Here is an 18113-nt window from a genome sequence, read left to right as displayed (position 1 = left end):
AGCTGATCAATGCGGTCATTTAAAGTAGTGCAACGACAAAATACTTCCCTACAGAAACATACTGATGCCCATACGGCACACCACTACAAATAACGACATAAGACCTTTAAAACATGAATTAAACATATTGGCCTGATAGTATTAGCACACTATGTGTGTGTGATTAAAAACACCGTCACGCTTTTGGTTCATAATTTTGTTCAGGATATGACGTCAGGCGGCACGTGGAATCGGGTTCCTCCTGCGCGAGTCAACATGGCAGACGAAGCAACCAGAAAAGCAGTCTCAGAAATACCGCTTTTGAAAACAAATTCAGGACCAAGAGACAAGGAACTGTGGGTTCAGAGACTTCGCGAGGAGTATCTAGCTCTAATTAAGGTACTTGAATTCTTGTTGGGCAGTAGATGTCGTGGGCTGCTATTTTGGATGTTTGAATGAATAAACATAGTCTACGTGTCATTATTTAGGAAAGCAGAAAGTGTCTTATTAAATAAATAGACAAACAATAAGAAAAGCCGTTGTCAAAACAGAGTGTTCTGGTTGATAATGGATAAATCGTATATGAGATTAATGTTTGGAAAATGTGCATTTCTCCTAGTAATGTGGGTTTTGTTTTTCAGTATGTTGAAAATAACAAAGCAGCTGACAATGATTGGTTCCGTCTAGAGTCCAACAAAGAGGGAACGAGGTCAGTTTTTAGTGTCTCTTTCGGGCACAGAAATAATTTCGGATTGATGTCTTGGAGTTTATGTTATATAAAAAAAATTATATTTTCTGCGCAGGTGGTTTGGAAAATGCTGGTATATCCATGAGCTTCTCAAATATGAATTTGACATAGAATTCGATGTAAGACGTTTTTGACTTAATTGATATTTAAAGGTATAGTTCACCTAAAAATTAGAATTATCTCATCATTTACTTACCCTCATGCCATCCCAGATGAGTGTGACTTTGTCTTTTGCAGAACACAAACAAAGATTTTTTTGAAGAATTTCTCAGCTCTGTAACGCATTCAATGCAAGGGAATGGTGACCAGAATTTTAAAGATACAAAAAGCACATAAAGGCAGTATAAAGGTAATCCATAGGACACCAGCAGATAAATCCACATCTCCTGAAGCCATCCAATTGGTTTTGGGTGAAAACAGACCAAAATATTACTCTCTTAGTTTTCTTATTTTTCCACTATAAATCTTGACATCTTCAGTCTCCTTGGTGAACATGATTTCAAGCTCAATTACATTTCCTGGCACCATCTTGCACTCTGTGGCCCTGTCCCAAATGGCACACTCCGGACTTGTGGACTTCCTCAGAGTCCACACTTCGGTGACGTCATGTAGTGCAGACTTATAGGGCCCCTCGCGCAAGTCCACAAGGGCGCATTGAGAAGTATTTTTGGGACAGACTCGATCGTGAAGCGTGGTTATTGTTGGACAGGAGCTGCAGGTTCGGTTCGGGGAAATATGCTGCCTATTGTTGTTGTTTTTACTATTGTGTTTGCGAGATGGCTTGCCATGCAGAGAAATCACATTTATATGCTCCGACATCGTAGGAGACAAGATTATTTTTCATGCATACAAATGCTGATGTTATGCACGGAGGAAAGGGTAAGCAAGTAAATGTTATTGACTTTGTAGATAAACGTATAACTTGTCAAAAGTCGTTAATGCATTAAGTCATTATTATTAGATTTACTGTTTAATTTTCTTTCTTTATATACATATATATATACATATATATATATATATATATGTATATATTATATTTTTTATGTGTACCTTGTTTTTTTTATGTCGTTTTTAATTTACAGGTTTAAATATCCATACTTCACTTACATATGACTCAGTAAAGCCCTGCCATTCGGTTCTATATAATGAATCGTTATGCGATCAGCCTATTATTCAGCGCGCTATTACTATGTTTGAGACATCAACCACTGGTCGATGACCATAATGTTTTTATAAACTGTAGGAAACAACTGGTAAAATGTACACAGTCATAAAAACCATAATGATACATACACTTAAATATTTTCTTCTCAGCCATGTTATCAATTGTCTGTGTCCGTGAGCGAAAGCGCTCTTCACACCAGTTGTCTGATTGGCCTTTCGCAAGGACTCCTGGGTACTTGAAGTGCGTGAAGCCTGGATCTATGCGGGCTTCGCGGAAGACCGCTTCAAGGGTACAAAGGGGGCGCTGCTGAGCACACTTCAGAGCGTTAAAATGCTAAATGGGACGGCCTACGGACTCGTAGACTCAGCGAGCACGCGCAATTTAAGTCCACAAGACCGAAAGTCCGCATGAAGTGCGCCATTTGGGACAGGGTCTGTGCTTACATCAAACACTAGGAAGTTTAATCAAGCTTGAAATCATGATGAGACTCCAAAGGCAAGCTGTACAGTGAAAAGGGTTTTATTTTGGTCTGTTCTCACTCAAAACCAAGTGTATCATTTCAGAAGATATTGATTAAATCACTGGAGTCGTATGGTTTGCTTTTATGCTGCCTTTATGTGCGTTTTGGAGCTTCATATAAAGTTATAGTCACCATTTGCTGTCCTACAGAGCTGAAATTTTCTTCTAAAAATCTTCATTTGTATTCTGCAGAAGAAAGTAAGTCATACACATCTGGGTTGTCATGAGGGTGTGTAAATGATGAGAGAATTTTCATTAATGGGAGAACTGTTCCTTTAACTAGTTCAAATAGCATAGATAATTGGTCGTGTGAGTAATTAAATTCATCCCAATGTCCAGATTCCAGTTACATATCCATCTACAGCGCCTGAAGTGGCCATTCCTGAGTTGGATGGAAAGACAGCGAAGATGTACAGGTTTGTAATTTCATATATATTTTGTTGTAATTCATTTGATCTTTGATGTATGTATATATCTCACAAAAAGCCCTTCACATTTTTGTAAATATTTGATTATATCTTTTCATGTGACAACACTGAAGAAATGACACTTTGCTACAATGTAAAGTAGTGAGTGTACAGCTTGTATAACAATGTAAATTTGATGTCCCCTCAAAATAACTCAACACACAGCCATTAATGTCTAAACCTCTGGCAACAAAAGTGAGTACACCCCTAAGTGAAAATGTCCAAATTGGGCCCAATTAGCCATTTTCCCTCTCTGGTGTCATGTGACTCGTTAGTGTTACAAGGTCTCAGGTGTGAATGGGGAGCAGTTGTGTTCAATTTGGTGTTCACACTCTCTCATACTGGTCACTGGAAGTTCAACATGGCACCTCATGGCAAAGAACACTCTGAGGTTCTGAAAAAAAGAATTGTTGCTCTACACAAAGATGGCCTAGGCTATAAGAAGATTGCCAAGACCCTGACACTGAGCTGCAGCATGGTGGCCAAGACCATACAGCGGTTTAACAGGACAGGTTCCACTCAGAACAGGCCTCGCCATGGTCGACCAAAGAAGTTGAGTGCACGTGCTCGGCGTCATATCCAGAGGTAGTCTTTGGGAAATAGACGTATGAGTGCTGCCAGCATTGCTGCAGAGGTTGAAGGGGTGGGGGTCAGCCTGTCAGTGCTCAGACCATACGCTGCACACTGCATCAAAATGGTCTGCATGGCTGTCGTCCCTTAAGGGAGCCTCTTCTAAAGATGATGCGCACAGTTTGCTGAAGACAAGCAGACTAAGGACATGGATTACTGGAACCAGGTCCTGTGGTCTGATGAGACCAAGATAAACTTATTTGGTTCAGATGGTGTCAAGCGTCTGTGGCGGAAACCAGGTGAGGAGTACAAAGACAAGTGTGTCTTGCCTACAGTCAAGCATGGTGGTGGGAGTGTCATGGTCTGGGGCTGCATGAGTGCTGCTGGCACTGGGGAGCTCCAGTTCATTGAGGGAACCATGAATGCCAACATGTACTGTGACATTCTGAAGCAGAGCATGATCCCCTCCCTTCTGAGACTGGGCCGCAGGGCAGTATTCCAGCATGATAACGACCCCAAACACACCTCCAAGATGACCACTGCCTTGCTAAAGAGGGTGATGGTGATGGACTGGCCAAGCATGTCTCCAGACCTAAACCCTATTGAGCATCTGTGGGGCATCCTCAAACTGAAGGTGGAGCAGCACAAGGTCTCTAATATCCACCAGCTCCGTGATGTCGTCATGGAGGAGTGGAAGAGGACTCCAGTGGCAACCTGTGAAGCTCCGGTGAACTCCATGCCCAAGAGGGTTAAAGCAGTGCTGGAAAATAATGGTGGCCACATAAAATATTGACACTTTGGGCCAAATTTTGACGTTTTTACTTAGGGGTGTACTCACTTTTGTTGCCAGCGGTTTAGACATTAATGGCTGTGTGTTGAGTTATTTTGAGGGGACAGCAAATGTACACTGTTATACAAGCTGTACACTCACTACTTTACATTGTAACAAAGTCATTTCTTCAGTGTTGTCACATGAAAAGATATAATGTGAGGGGTGTACTCACTTTTGTGAGATACTGTGTGTGTGTGTGTGTGTGTGTGTGTATGTATGTGTATATATAGATATCTCATTTTCTTTTCTTTTCATAGAGGTGGCAAAATCTGCTTGACGGATCACTTTAAACCACTTTGGGCAAGAAATGTTCCAAAGTTTGGACTGGCTCATCTTATGGCTTTGGGAGTAAGTCAAGTTAAAAATTAAATATTATGCCATTCATTTCCTGAAATATTTATGAATTTATTGCATCTTATAATAACTAATCTCTGTTCTTTCCTAAGCTTGGACCATGGCTTGCTGTTGAGATTCCTGACCTCATTACAAAAGGCATAATTCAACATAAAGATCAGCAAAACAGCTGAAAACATTTGCAGGCCTTTCATTTAACTGTCTTAACGGAGTCACAGCAATTAACACAACTAGCTGTTTTAACAACCGTTTGTTTTAAATCATGGCTTGCTTTCCATGCTGTGGTTTGAATGTTTTATTTGCAACCTCACAGAAAACCATGTTCTACACATTCACATTTCATATTTGAATATGGAGATGTTTTATTTTTCTTCTTTACTGTAGGCCATGATTATTTCAATATTGCTCAAGTTCATATAACACCTGTCAATTGAAATATGTTTTTCATGAGTAAAACCTGGTAAACCGACGTGGAACACTTTTAATTTGTGAACATGGGTAAACATCATGAGGATGAGCAGTAACTTGTTAGTAAACTAACTTTTATGTTAAGTTTGATGTCATAGTAAAGAGTAGGCTGCAGCCATTTGTTGATTAGAAATGGGTATCAAAAATGATTTAGTTGCTCATTTTAAAGTTTATTTTTATTACCTGACAGACAGTCACTCAAGTACACAATGTTGATCAAACAAGATTTTAAATTCAGTAACTCTCCAATCGCCACCTTTCCTTGTAATTCATCATTAGACTAACCATTATAGTTTTCAAACAACCAGTCCTTGCAAATATTGTGAAATACTTGCAACTACAAGCAATGAGATAAATTAAAAGCAAAAACTTTTAAATGCAAACATTTGCAACCATCAGAATGGGGAACATAATTGATCTCAGTGATTTGGATTGTGGCATCATTGTTGGTGCCAGATGGTCTGGTTTGAGTATTTCTGTATCTGCTAAAAAAAATCTAAACCTGGCTGCCTCTGCCAGAAAGCGTACAATGGGCCCTGATTGGATCTTCCAGCAGGACAATGATCCAAAACAAACATCAAAATCAACACAAAAATGGTTCACTGACCATAAAATCAAGGTTCTGCCATGGCCATTGTAGTCCCCTGTCCTGAACCCCATAGAAAATTTGTGGGGTGAACTGAAGAGGAGAGACCACCAACATGGGCATCTGAATTTGAAGGCTCTGTAGAGATTCTGTATGGATGAATGTTCTTGCCATGTGTTCTCCAACCTTATTAGGTATTATAAGACAAGACTCAGAGCTGTAGGGTGCCAGTAGTTATATCTAATGTGTTTTGGAAAACACATCTATTTAATAAAGAGATATTTCCCCTCTTTCAATTGTTTTACTTCAAAAAAGACCTTTAAAAGTTTAGAAAACCTTTTTAAACCTTTGTTTTAAAGGTTAGATTTTTGTGATTTTTGAATGAAAGATCAAAAGGATAAACAATGCAGATTTTTTTAACAGAATTCTTTGCTCATTTTTACCAACAGTGCCAATATTTTTGGCACCACTGTGTATATATATATATATATATATATATATATATATATATATATAATGTTATTCTATTTCGGTTAGCAAAATTGGAACATCTTAAAATCCAGTGTTAAATTAGTTATCTCAGAATTAAAGGTAAAGTGTATCATTTCTGCATCACCACTCAGAATTGCAAAAATAATGTTTTTAAACAAGTTTCCCGAACAGTCCCCCATCTGACATTGGTCGGCAAACAGATAGTCCTGCCCTAAACTCTCAAGATGGGAACGCTTTCATTTGTAATTTTTTTTTTAATTTACATTTTAACATTCAAAAATAGCAAGAACTTGTATTGAAAGATTTATTTTATAAGCACTATAGAAGAAGAATTGTACCATGGCTGACTGAAATTTTACTCCAACAGATCACATGACAAAATTAATTTTACCCACAATCCACCTGTTTAATGACTAATAAAATGTGATGTTCACACTTCCAAACTTCTTAGTTTGAATAGACATTTTTTAGCCATTCATTTTGTTCTGGGTTTTAACAGGCGTCAATCAGTTATTGACAGCAAGTAGCATTTTTTTTTTTTTTTAAAGTAGCTTAACATTATACAATTATGAAATATGCCTTTATGATTATGAAACCACGAGGCCAGAGCAAACATTTTTACAGGTTCTACAGGTTGGGTGACTAATCCCTATTACCTTTGCAGGTTCAATAATCAAAAGAATAGCTCTTTTCACCTTAACTGAGTAACAGATAGACAGAGGGGACATGCTTTTTCTTTATTGTACACAACTTTGAATGTTTTGTTAAAACATATATCACTCTGATTGAGGACTTCATCTGACAATATAAAACATTTTTTGATAGACTGTCATACAAATATTGATTTTTTTTTTCTCACCTGAGTCTACATGAATTCACATTCTAATATGCTTACAAGGAATTATCAGGTGGAAAATATGATTTATTTCAGATTGGACAATAAATGTCAGAGATAGTATTCTGCGCTGCATCTGAACAAATTACACAAGACAAATGTTTTGTGTACCTCCCTGAGACACATGAAGAATGTAATATAAATCTAATTTACACAGATTAACTGCCTTTCCTTTAGTATTTAAATTTTGAGAAACATGAAATCATTTAAGTGCTAATTTACACCAGAATTTTTAATTCTGTCATCTTTTACTCACCCATTTGTTGTTCCAAACCTGTATTTTAGTTTTTTTCAACATCCACTTTCATTGTGTGTGCAAAAGATGCAATGAAAGTGAATGGTGACTGAGACTAACATCTCCTTTTGGAAAACAGAATTTCATATGTGTCTGGTACAACATGAAAGTGAGGAAACGCTGACAGAATTCAAACCCGTAGACCCTCCTGCATGAAGTGATTTATCTGCCATGATATTTTTCCTGAGTAGTTTCTTAGCCCATGTGATTACACTTGTGTTTGGTCATGAGAGTGCAGATCGTCTCTCCACACCCCCAGCAGGGCTGGACTGTATGTGGAGCTCCTATTTTCCACTTGCACAGCTGACAAGCACCTGAAGTGCCAGAAGTTGACTGACTTTTCCGGTTTTGAGCAATAAGCTGCTTGAGCTCAGCAGAGATGGTAGTATTGGGTGCTAATGAAACATCTACGACCTCGATCCGCTTTGGGTCCCACACACAGTCCTCTTCTAGACCACTTGGGACAGCGCTCATGCCACATTTAGGGGGCACCCAGGCAGTGTCATAGCCTTGACTATGCCAGGTCTTCTGTAGAGGATGGTTGTCCTTATCAATTTTTTTGACTTTTCCACAGTCAACACTTAATTTAAGCACTACTCGATCATTAAACGATACATTCAGAGGATAGCGCTCTGCTTTCTTCTGGTCACGGCTCACGTAAACACCAGGCCCCAGCATCCCGTCTGGAGATTTCTGGAAGCCATTTTGTATGATCAGACGGGCCATCTGCGTTTTGGTGCCATGGTACATAGTGTAACGTGTGCCTGTTTTGGCTTCCTGTTCTGCTCGAAGATGATGGTCTTCATCATAGTACACATCCCAGCCAAAGAATTGGATAGATGACATCTTTTATCTTTAATTATTACAAGTGGTATCTCCTGTTGATTAAAGGCAAATAATTCAGATTTCCACTAGTAATAATAAAGTTATTTTTAGAAGTAGTATTACTGTATAAAACAAATCCTTGGGAACATCATTCAGGAAAAAAAAATGTACTTTAGGTTTTCTACAGAAGAGCTGCATACTGCATGGACAAAGTATTGACAAGTTCATTTTTATGTCAATATGTAGTCAAATGCTTGGACACACTTCATATACTCATTCTTTACTATTAGTATTTTCCATTTTTCATATCTACCGGGATGTGTGCATTAGCGTATATATATATATATATATATATATATATATATATATATATATATATATATATATATATATATATATATGTGCAGTTACAGAAATTCTCAAACCAGCCCATCTGGCACAAACAATCATCCATGTGATTATCTAATCAGCCAATCGAGTGGCAGCAGTGCATAAAATAATTCAGATATGGGTCAGGAGCTTCAGTTAATGTTCACATCAAATTTTATCTCAGTGATTTGGACCGTGGTATGATTGTTGGTCCCAGGTGGACTGGTTTGGGTATTTCTGTAACTGCTGATGCTGATTTTCACACACAACAGTCTCTATAATTTACTCAGAATGGTGCCAAAAACAAAAATCATCCAGTAAGTGACAGTTCTGTGGATGGAAACACCTTGTTGATGAGAGGTCAACAGAGAATGGCCAGACTGGTTCAAACTGGCAAAGTCTACGGTAACTCAGATAACCACTCTGTACAATTGTGTTGAGAAGAATATCATCTCTGAATGTTATTCTGAGATGCGGTTTGGTGTTGTTTTGGCAGCACAAGGGGGACCTACGCAATATTAGGCAGGTGGTTTTAATGTTGTGGCTGATTGGTGTAGCCTATATACATTATATAAAAAGTATATATTTTGAGTGATTTTAATTGTTTGGATTCAAATCTGAGATTAACATTTTAAAATAAATTATTTATGACTAGTATAACTAGTCATATCTTGTAAATCTGTTATATATATACATTATACATTTAGATATGAATTTTAAAGGTGCTACATGATTCGCGGGGATTTACCCGGCGAACACAGCCCGTCATTGTCCAGTTTACTGTACTAAAATCACAAAATTATCATAAAATGTCATTAGAGAATTAGGAAACAGGCTAAGTTGAAATACTGGCTTCTCCAATAACAATCCTAAAGCCAGTATATTCTACTTTGAAGTTTCCATTCCAGGCTGGAATGTCTGTATATGTTTTGGCCTGTGTGATCCCGCCCACTGCTCACCAATAGTATTTCAACACCACCGGGTTGCCAGATTTGAACAAGTTTACAGGCAAACAACACTGTATTCTGTATTCACAGACGAACTGGAAAAGAGATAACGGATTCCACCTGACCTAAAAATCCTCACCATCTGTCTAAAAATGACCAGAGGCGCAAAAAAACAAGGATAAATATTGGAAATGCCTTTGGAAAATGAAGACAGCTTAAAGACCAGAAATCCTTTAAAACGGATGCCGAGTTGGCTAATTTCCATGTCAACATTCTGGCAACCTGCATGAGTTTAGAGTCTGACAAATCTCCAATATTTTGACATTGGACTGCAGTTCATTTCAAACGCTTGTTGTCAAACTTACATACAGCACCTTTAAAATAAATATTACTATGAAATATATTATATATTACTATTTATATAAACATGGTTATAGTACTGATACGTATATACAGTATATCATTACTTTTGAGTGGCTTGAGTTGTTTAGATTAAAATCTCAGATTTACATTTTAAAATGAGTGTGTATATCAGTTCTCCTAGGTACACCTGGACACAGTTTTTCTTGGTTGTTGGCAGATCGGATGTTCCAAGCTCCACAGTTCTTCAGTCTATCTCAGTTGATTCTGTCTCTTTATGTAATCTCAGACTGACACAATGTTCAGTGGGGGGCTCTGTGGGGGTCATGACATCTGTCATAGGGCTCCCTGTTCTTCTATTCTAACCTTTTCTGGTGGCAAAAATAACGTTTGGGAGTCTAAAATGTATTTTTCCTATTGACACACTAAATCTGAAGATATAAATATCTTATTAAAAACGTTTTTGTGAAACATCTTATGTGCCGAAAACGTTTGCACAATACTGTATATTTACAAATATATAAAATTATATTGACTATTGACAATTTGACACCACTCACATCAAGAAGTTTCTAAACGTAAAACCGAAAATAGCCAGAAAAAAGTTTAATGTTTTTTTTTCCTCGACATTTCCTTCGATCCATTCATCAAAATATTATTATTCCAAAGGAAATCAAATATAATGATTACACATACCTTCAAATTCGTCTTGCAATCGACATGAAACTCTGAGTCTAAACTCTTCTTTGACGATCAAAAATGTGGTTACACCATAAATAACGAAACTTTCACTTTCATTTCTTCGTCAGCCCGTCTCCCTGTCCTTATTTTTATTTTTTATATGTATACAAAATGCTAATTAAAATTGTTTTTACTCAAATAACCAAATTATATCGTACAGAAATATACCATGCATTGTTTAATTAAAGCACTCGCGTTAAATCATGTCACACGTCACTCAAACTTTGTAGACCCGCCTTGTTTTATTGCCACTCATTTCATTGGTCGAACGCTCTCTTACGCATAAACATGGAGCCAGTGCTCTCAGAAGCAATCAATAGAGGTTAGCATAGCCATTCCCTGGCGAGGAGACAAGACGCTGTTTTATATTTATTTATGGAGGAGGTGCATCAGTAAATAAACGTTTTTTTTTTGTTTGTTGAGAAAACAACTCATCACTTAAGGAATTTACCGCTGGTCAAAAAGTTTTACACTAAATCCTTTTGGAGTGAACTATGTGTAGTAAAAACGCAGTGGTCGCTATCTCTCATACTGGATGTAATAGGAAACTGGAACGTGGACATTACATGAACGTGTTTATACAAAACCATAACCGTACTATACTATAACAAGTTACGTGGTGCTATCGGACGAACACACTTCACGCTAACAAAATCAGCGCACTGGTGTTTCATTTGATTTTCACCGCTTTAAATATTTTTAACAGCCAGTGCATTTTCAATATTTACAAAATTACGAAGCGGCTACCGAAAGCGTATTTACATATTAATCGATGCCATTGTTTACAGTTGCGAAGGCGTCGCGTGTGTAATTCGAGCACGTGCATCATGCGGCGGCGAAACCACGAAACTTCACCGATGCACAATTTCTACCCTTCTCAGTGACACTTTCTTTCGTTAATTGACCAGAAAGCTTAACTTAGCGTGGATAGATAGGCAGTCCTTTTCTAGCTCTCTTGCGACCTTTGCTCATCAGGTGTTGCATTAGCTCTGAAACACCGGCGGCGGCATTAAAAGCTTTGCTATTTTAATTAGATTTCAACCTGTAGTTACACGTGTCTGAGCGTCATTTAAGCGTCATGGTGACATGCACTAATGCCGCATTGTGTCCTGCCTCGCGATGCGATGCAGTATGACCACGTCGAGCTCACTAGTTGCAACAATCGCTCGAAATGTGTTAAAAATAAAAGTTTTGTTCACCCACTAACGTGAGAGCTTGCTGTTGTGTTTACGTCCATTTCTGTGGACATGTCCAAAACACGCGAAGTGTTACTTGTAGGGGAAGGGAACTTCTCCTTCTCGGCTGCTTTGAGAGAGAATGCAGGTGATGATGTTGGAGTCACCGCTACTTGTTTTCATAGCGAAGATCAAACATACGCACAGGAGGGTGCTGCACTGAACATACAAAGACTTCGAGAGAAAGGTGGGTCAATATGTGCTTATATTAACCAATATTCATGTAAACCTCTCTTGTGTACAGTTATTTATAGGAGGGCTGGGTATTGATACTGATTTTCCTGACTCTATTTCGATTCAAACGGGTGCATTTCAGTTATAATGTCCCCTTTGCATGCATATATGTTTTGATACATGTTTATTTATTTGCATAATTTATTAAAACGGTACTGTCCCTTTAAGAAAACCGACAGTTCTGAAAACGAGCGCATATTAATGAGAGAGGACTCAAATGGCTTCTTTACCCAATCGGTGCTATTAATTTGGATACAATTTTACTGTAAAGGGAGTATTAAGAGACCCTATTCAGTGCCAAATTGGTTGCATGGATCTCGTCTTTGAACACACATTTCACAGAACGACTCCAAACAAACTTTTTCTCTCAACACTCAAGACTGAAAGGATCTAGCTGCTGAATACTCCGCCACCATACTACACAATCACTGGTGAGTGAAATCGAAACATTTACCAGCCAGTTGCAAAACAAATACATTTTAGTCGCATAGTGTGAAATTTGGTTGCAAAAGCGAGTGATTTCCCCCATAGTAGTGGAGGGTTGTGTATAGAGTAAAAGATGGATCTTGGGATTTAAGAAAGATTGCAATGCATCAGAAAATCAATATTTTTACCCACCCCTAATTTATAGTGATTTCTTGTATTTGTTGTCGTGCTTTATGCTATTTAAATATAGTCTTTATTGCTGGGTCTATGGGGGCATGGCCTTGAACCCCCTCAGAATATTCTGATGCTCCTGGCCCTGACTGATGGCGAGATAATCAACATATCCTCCATTGAACATACAAGTGCCCCACCAAGATCGCATCATAGTACCAGCCCATGTCTTTGTTTGATTTGAATCTACCCACAGATGTTCATATTTTGCGCATCTGGTAATGTAAGCATTTTTAAGGATACCTATTCTTCCCACACAACAAATATCTCATAGCCCTGAATTTGCATGCCAGCGGCAAAGTCCATGCATTTACAGAGTTGGTTGCTATGAAACAGCCATGGGGTGACATTGAACTTTATATAATAGTTCTTTAGAGGCCTTGCAAACCATTTCTAATGTGCTTGCTTTCAGGATCAGTTGTTCTGTTTGAGGTGGATTGCACATGCCTGAAGGAGTATGAAGCCATCCAACGTCATCTTTATGACTGCGTTATCTTTAACTTCCCCCATTGTGGGCGAAAAAGTGGCGTTAAGAAGAACCGTGTCTTGTTGGTGAAATTTTTTAAAAGGTAAGTTTGACACTCTTGTGGAATCAAGGTCTTTATGACGTTACGTAAGCTTGACTCTCCCTGTTATATAATGATAGCTAATACTTGGGGGGTCAAGAGTTTTGCTATATTCTGATATTTGGTGCATCTTTTATTTATAATGGATAGATGTTTCATGTTTTTTTCTAGTGCCATTGCAGTCCTGAAGGACAATGGGGAAGTGCACGTCACCTTGTGCAATGGGCAAGGCGGCACTCCGTATGACAGTCCAATGAGAGAATGGCACAATAGTTGGCAGGTGGTTGCCATGGCAGCAGAAGCAGGGCTAATTCTCAGTGAAATCCGTCCTTTTGACTGTGAAACGTTTCAAGGTTACAGATGTACAGGTTACAGGTAAACAGCTTTGTACTTGAAAGAAAGAATGCCTGGGATGGCATGAGGGTGATTTTAAATGATGAGAATTTTCATTTTTGGTGAACTAGTCCTTCTATAACATGTAATGGTTCCCATAACATTAATTTTATTTTTTTTTTTTAAGATTTATGCATTTCAATTTCATAACTGCATTCCATCAAATTAAATGACGTAAAATTAACAAATAAAATAATGATGAATTATATTTTAAGTACATTTAGTAAACAAAATTACTAATTTAAATTTGATGGAATTTTGTCATTTGAATTTAAATATGTAATGCTTAAATATTTTTTGAGGGAGTTATATTGTTATAAAAGTGTTATTGGTAAGGAATTATGTTTTTGGTGTGGAAAATATTACTCAATGTTTATTAGGCCATGTTTCTTTTATTATTCTTGTGCTAAGGAGTCAAGACAAAGGTTTTCATGTAGAAGGAGCACTGACCCACATCTTCACTGGGAGTCTCCCATATATTATGCCAGAGAAGCTGAAAATGGAGAAAACCATTGGGAAGGAGACCGTTTGTTTTGAGCTTCCTGCAGAGTTGAATGAATATTTGAACAGGTAAGTATATTGTTGCTGACAGAAAAATGTTTGACAAAATAACTGAAATGGTTCATAAGCACACAAGCTCAAATGGATGACAATTATTAACTGACAATTCTGTCATCATTTACTCACCCTCATGTTGTTCCATACACATGACTTCCTTCAGTGACACACAAAGAGATATGAGCCAGAATATTAGCCTCAGTCACCATTCAGTATCTTTTGTATGAGAAAAAATGCAAAAACAGCATGATGGTGAGTGAATGATGACCGAATTTTCATTTTTGGGGGGACTATCCATTCAATGGTGTGAATGTTTTAAGGGAGAGTTTTTTTTTTTTTTTTTGTGATATGGCCTTTACATTTACATGTTAAAATGAATGAGTTTGCAACATTGTCAAGCTGGAAGAGACCATACATCCATCTATTTGTCTTATCTGCCTATCTATCTATCATATTATGCAAAACACGATGGGCTGTGTTACCCTTCTAAAAAAACTGCCTACACTCCTCCCTTCCTCATTTATTTCCTCAAACTAAGTGGATGCCTGAAGTCGACCAATATTGAAGAGACCAATAAATAGGCTGATATATGGTATTTTTAAATTATCGACAATCAGCCATTTATAGTGCTTTTCATGTTTCATTCTCCCTCCCTCTCAACTGTTTTAGCTGTATTGTCTAATAACAAAAAGGCAAACATGAATGAAGCTAAAAAAACTGACACATTGTGCTTGTCACATAATATTTGGATTGGATAGTATGTAAATAGAGATACAGGTCTTGTTTCTCCACTCACATGGCCTGACCTGTGTTCTTGTTCAGTGCATTTTCTGATTTTTCTTTTTTGCTATTGACACAAGTGCCAGTTTTCTGGTCACTTACCGAGTTGAAAATTTCCATATTAGTTTCATTTTCCCTTATGTAGTACATTTGACATTGTCTCGTTATACTAAAACATGTATGCCCATTAGCTGGACCTGCCTAAAAAGTGTTTAAGTGATTTTACCTGAAGAAGCACAATTTATGATACCGTTGTTGTCAGACTTTACTGCTGATTGTAATCTTGATCAACCATTTTGGAGATTTTGGTCTTTCCCCATTCAAATAGATAGGAACTGCACTTTTAGGCTAAAGGGATTTGGGATTGGCCATTAAAAAAAAACCATATCGGTCGATCACTGAGGGAACCTGTACATTTATAACTCTTTTTCTCTGTGTCAGGAATTTCCTTGATCAGCAGTCACACCACCCAGTAAAAACTGTTCAGGAACAGTTACTGAGAGAGCTCAAGTCAGTGTGGCCTGTATGCACAATGAACATGGACTTCCCGGAACTGGTAAACTGTCTACCAGAAAAGCTTCAGACATGTGACTCCAGTCTGACACACTGTGACATCTACTGGATTAAACCAACTGATGTATATATATTTGACCAAAGTGAAAATGGGCGGCAAAAATGTGAGTCTATGGAGGACCAACAAAGCTTTACGGGCAGCTATGCATTGCGGCCGTCTCTGTTACCACATGTCCAGGAGATCACAAAGAATGAGGACTTCAGCCCTGGTACGCTCCATGCGGTAAGCGGCTTGGTTTTTCAGAGAGTTCCCATCTCCCAAAGCCGTTCGCCTGTATTCCACCAGCTTTTACTGGTGGGTATGTTTCCAGCAGAATCTCATCCTCTTCAGTGCTTCAAAGACTGCTTAGAGTCACTACTCACTTCTTATGGCGTCTCCTTTGAGGAGGCGCAGACAGGCCGAAAGCAGCAAGTGTGGATGAATTCAAAGATGCTTCCCAAGTTTGGACAGCTTGCATCTCTCCCTTTGGCTTCAGATCGTAATGAAGGTCTACAATTAAATGTTGTCTCAATAAACTTGGATCATTTAGCCACTCTGCTCTTTGCCATTTCTGATTGGCGCTTGATTTGGAGTGCCGATCCTCGCTTTCTTAAGCACTTTGAACTCTATCCACTTGGAACGTTTTGTCCTTTCTCTCTTTACCCACCAAGCTACTCACATGACATCAGTTTCTGGATGGACCCAGATAGCTATGACGAACTGGACTTCCATGCCATTGTGCGAGAGGTCACTTGTGGTGCGGTTAAGGATGTGGCATTAGTAGATCGCTTCAGACACCCACACATGGGTCATGCAAGCCTCTGCTATAAGCTGACTTACCAGTCATCGGACCGTGCCCTCTCTCACAGCCAGGTGTTGGGACTACAGAATCAGCTACGAAGACTGTTACCTCTTCGCCTGCAGGTAACCTTGAGGTGATCTAAGAGGCTTGAGTAATGATTTACACAGACCATATCAAAGTGATGTCTTGACTCCAATTTTAATGTAAATTATGTTTAGCTATGTATATAAAAGCAGACTGCGTGATCTGTGTTTCGACTGAGGAATTGTTTGTTCTGTTGTTGTTTGATAAATCAAGAACAGTGAATGTGTTATTTTAGCGAATACAACGTGTTTTATTCTTATTTGTCAAAGACTGATATATGAAACCATTGGAGCTAATTTTTTGTTGTGCATGATTTCCTGACAATTGTTTACATAATGCTAATTCAATTATTTGGAAGTTCTGAATTATCTATTTTGAATGGGTTGTTTTAATAAAGCATCCAAAATTTGTTTACAGATTTCAGTAGTTCTATGGAACATTTTCTTTTGAAATGCTATGAGGTCTAGGAAATAAATTAATTGCAATTAAGAATTCTGCCCTCTTTCTGACTGTATATTAATTGATAATGCATGTTTAGGCATCTTGTTAAATTTTGAAATTTAGACATAATTATGTGATTGCAAATCATTTCATCTGCTGCATTTTTAATTGCTGACTTCATACAAGAAAACATTTTTCTAATTTAGGTTTACACTAAAGAAGATACATTTTAATACCGTGGTACTGCTGAAAACTCTATTATGTTTATGGTCATTTATGACTGTAAATTATCTTATTGCTATATAATTTGAAGGCACGTAGAATATTTAATCAGTGAGGCAGCTTCAAAACTTTGTTGGAATTATGAGTGAAAATCAAGTCTTGAATTTGAAAACACTGGTTATGATTTTAATCATGTAACCTGATGTGATATTCATTTGATTGTATAAAACCCATTTGTGAACCATTTTATTCATTTATTTAAAGTGTAAACATTGGCTCATATCATGACCAAACTACTTGGCATTCTCAAACAAGACCACATTCTTCATGATAAGCGCTAACTTTAGGGCTCCTTATTGTAAAATACTTATTTTCTCAACAAATTAAAACAAAACTGGCAAAAATGTCTGGATTCTTTAATTGGCAATATTAGTTTAGAACAGGGGTAGTCAAACTGTGGTCGGGAGACCACAAGGGGGTACTTGGGGTCATCTTAAAATTTAAATGGAAAAAAGTTTTTTGACATTATTACTATATCATTCTACTTTCTGAAGACCAGGAAACTAGATGAATTGTGATAATTTTTATTAAATTGGATGTATTTTTTAATGATTTGAAATGGTTCTACAATGCATGCCCAATTACTAGGCAAATTGTATTCCTCAGGATTAATTTTATTGTTGAACAAACACAATGCTCTCAGTCAATACAAAATGCTATTGAACCTCAAAGATGAATGTTTAACAAAGAAAAAGTGAGTTTTGTCTTTCTCAGGGAACATATTAGTGTGCACAATAATTAGGCAACTAAATTACAAAGATAATGTCTCCCAACACAATTGTTTATTCTCAATTTTTATAAGTGACAAAATGACAATTACATTTTTTGGCCTTTCAGAAATATTCAGTACCCAATATAGCCACCCTTCTTTTCTTGAGCCTTCCATCCATCCATGGAGTCTGTCAGTTTCTTGATC

General features: G+C 37.6%; 3 protein-coding genes across 4 annotated transcripts; 2 read left to right on the top strand and 1 right to left on the bottom strand.

The window, feature by feature from the left end:
* The first annotated feature begins 237 nt into the window (after positions 1–237).
* ufc1 (ubiquitin-fold modifier conjugating enzyme 1) lies at positions 238–6078 on the top strand. Its single transcript, XM_052120834.1, has 6 exons — positions 238–378; positions 621–688; positions 783–846; positions 2751–2827; positions 4538–4628; positions 4727–6078. The coding sequence occupies exons 1-6, from the start codon at positions 256–258 to the stop codon at positions 4805–4807; spliced, it is 504 nt and encodes a 167-aa protein (XP_051976794.1). The 5' UTR covers positions 238–255; the 3' UTR covers positions 4808–6078.
* Positions 6079–6903: 825 nt separating this feature from the next.
* gig2p (grass carp reovirus (GCRV)-induced gene 2p) lies at positions 6904–10808 on the bottom strand. Its single transcript, XM_052120822.1, has 2 exons — positions 10568–10808; positions 6904–8248 (listed from the first exon to the last, which is right to left on the bottom strand). Exon 2 carries the CDS (start codon positions 8214–8216, stop codon positions 7566–7568), a length of 651 nt encoding a protein of 216 aa, XP_051976782.1. The 5' UTR covers positions 8217–8248; positions 10568–10808; the 3' UTR covers positions 6904–7565.
* A 106-nt stretch (positions 10809–10914) lies between these two features.
* On the top strand, positions 10915–17468 carry fdxacb1 (ferredoxin-fold anticodon binding domain containing 1). Of its 2 annotated transcripts, none has more exons than XM_052125341.1 (5): positions 10915–12034; positions 13151–13307; positions 13476–13679; positions 14112–14267; positions 15477–17468. In XM_052125341.1, exons 1-5 carry the CDS (start codon positions 11860–11862, stop codon positions 16525–16527), a joined length of 1743 nt encoding a protein of 580 aa, XP_051981301.1. In that variant the 5' UTR covers positions 10915–11859; the 3' UTR covers positions 16528–17468. The 2 variants fall into 2 exon arrangements, with proteins under 2 accessions (XP_051981301.1, XP_051981300.1); XM_052125340.1 differs by having other exon boundaries at positions 14109–14267.
* Positions 17469–18113: the final 645 nt, after the last annotated feature.

Source organism: Xyrauchen texanus, chromosome 4 (genome assembly GCF_025860055.1).
Source record: "Xyrauchen texanus isolate HMW12.3.18 chromosome 4, RBS_HiC_50CHRs, whole genome shotgun sequence".
Taxonomy (NCBI): Eukaryota; Metazoa; Chordata; class Actinopteri; order Cypriniformes; family Catostomidae; genus Xyrauchen; species Xyrauchen texanus.
The sequence above is the reverse complement of the archived record's forward strand: the minus strand, read 5'-3'. Positions and strand labels throughout refer to the sequence as shown.

Coding starts and splice junctions, on each gene's coding strand:
- ufc1 (XM_052120834.1), top strand. CDS start 256: ATGGCAGACGAAGCAACCAGAAAAGCAGTCTCAGAAATACCGCTTTTG. Junction 379..620: donor AGTATCTAGCTCTAATTAAG/GTACTTGAATTC, acceptor TTTGTTTTTCAG/TATGTTGAAAATAACAAAGC. Junction 847..2,750: donor AATTTGACATAGAATTCGAT/GTAAGACGTTTT, acceptor CCCAATGTCCAG/ATTCCAGTTACATATCCATC.
- gig2p (XM_052120822.1), bottom strand. CDS start 8,216: ATGTCATCTATCCAATTCTTTGGCTGGGATGTGTACTATGATGAAGAC.
- fdxacb1 (XM_052125340.1), top strand. CDS start 11,860: ATGTCCAAAACACGCGAAGTGTTACTTGTAGGGGAAGGGAACTTCTCC. Junction 13,308..13,475: donor TTGGTGAAATTTTTTAAAAG/GTAAGTTTGACA, acceptor GTTTTTTTCTAG/TGCCATTGCAGTCCTGAAGG. Junction 14,268..15,476: donor TTGAATGAATATTTGAACAG/GTAAGTATATTG, acceptor TCTCTGTGTCAG/GAATTTCCTTGATCAGCAGT.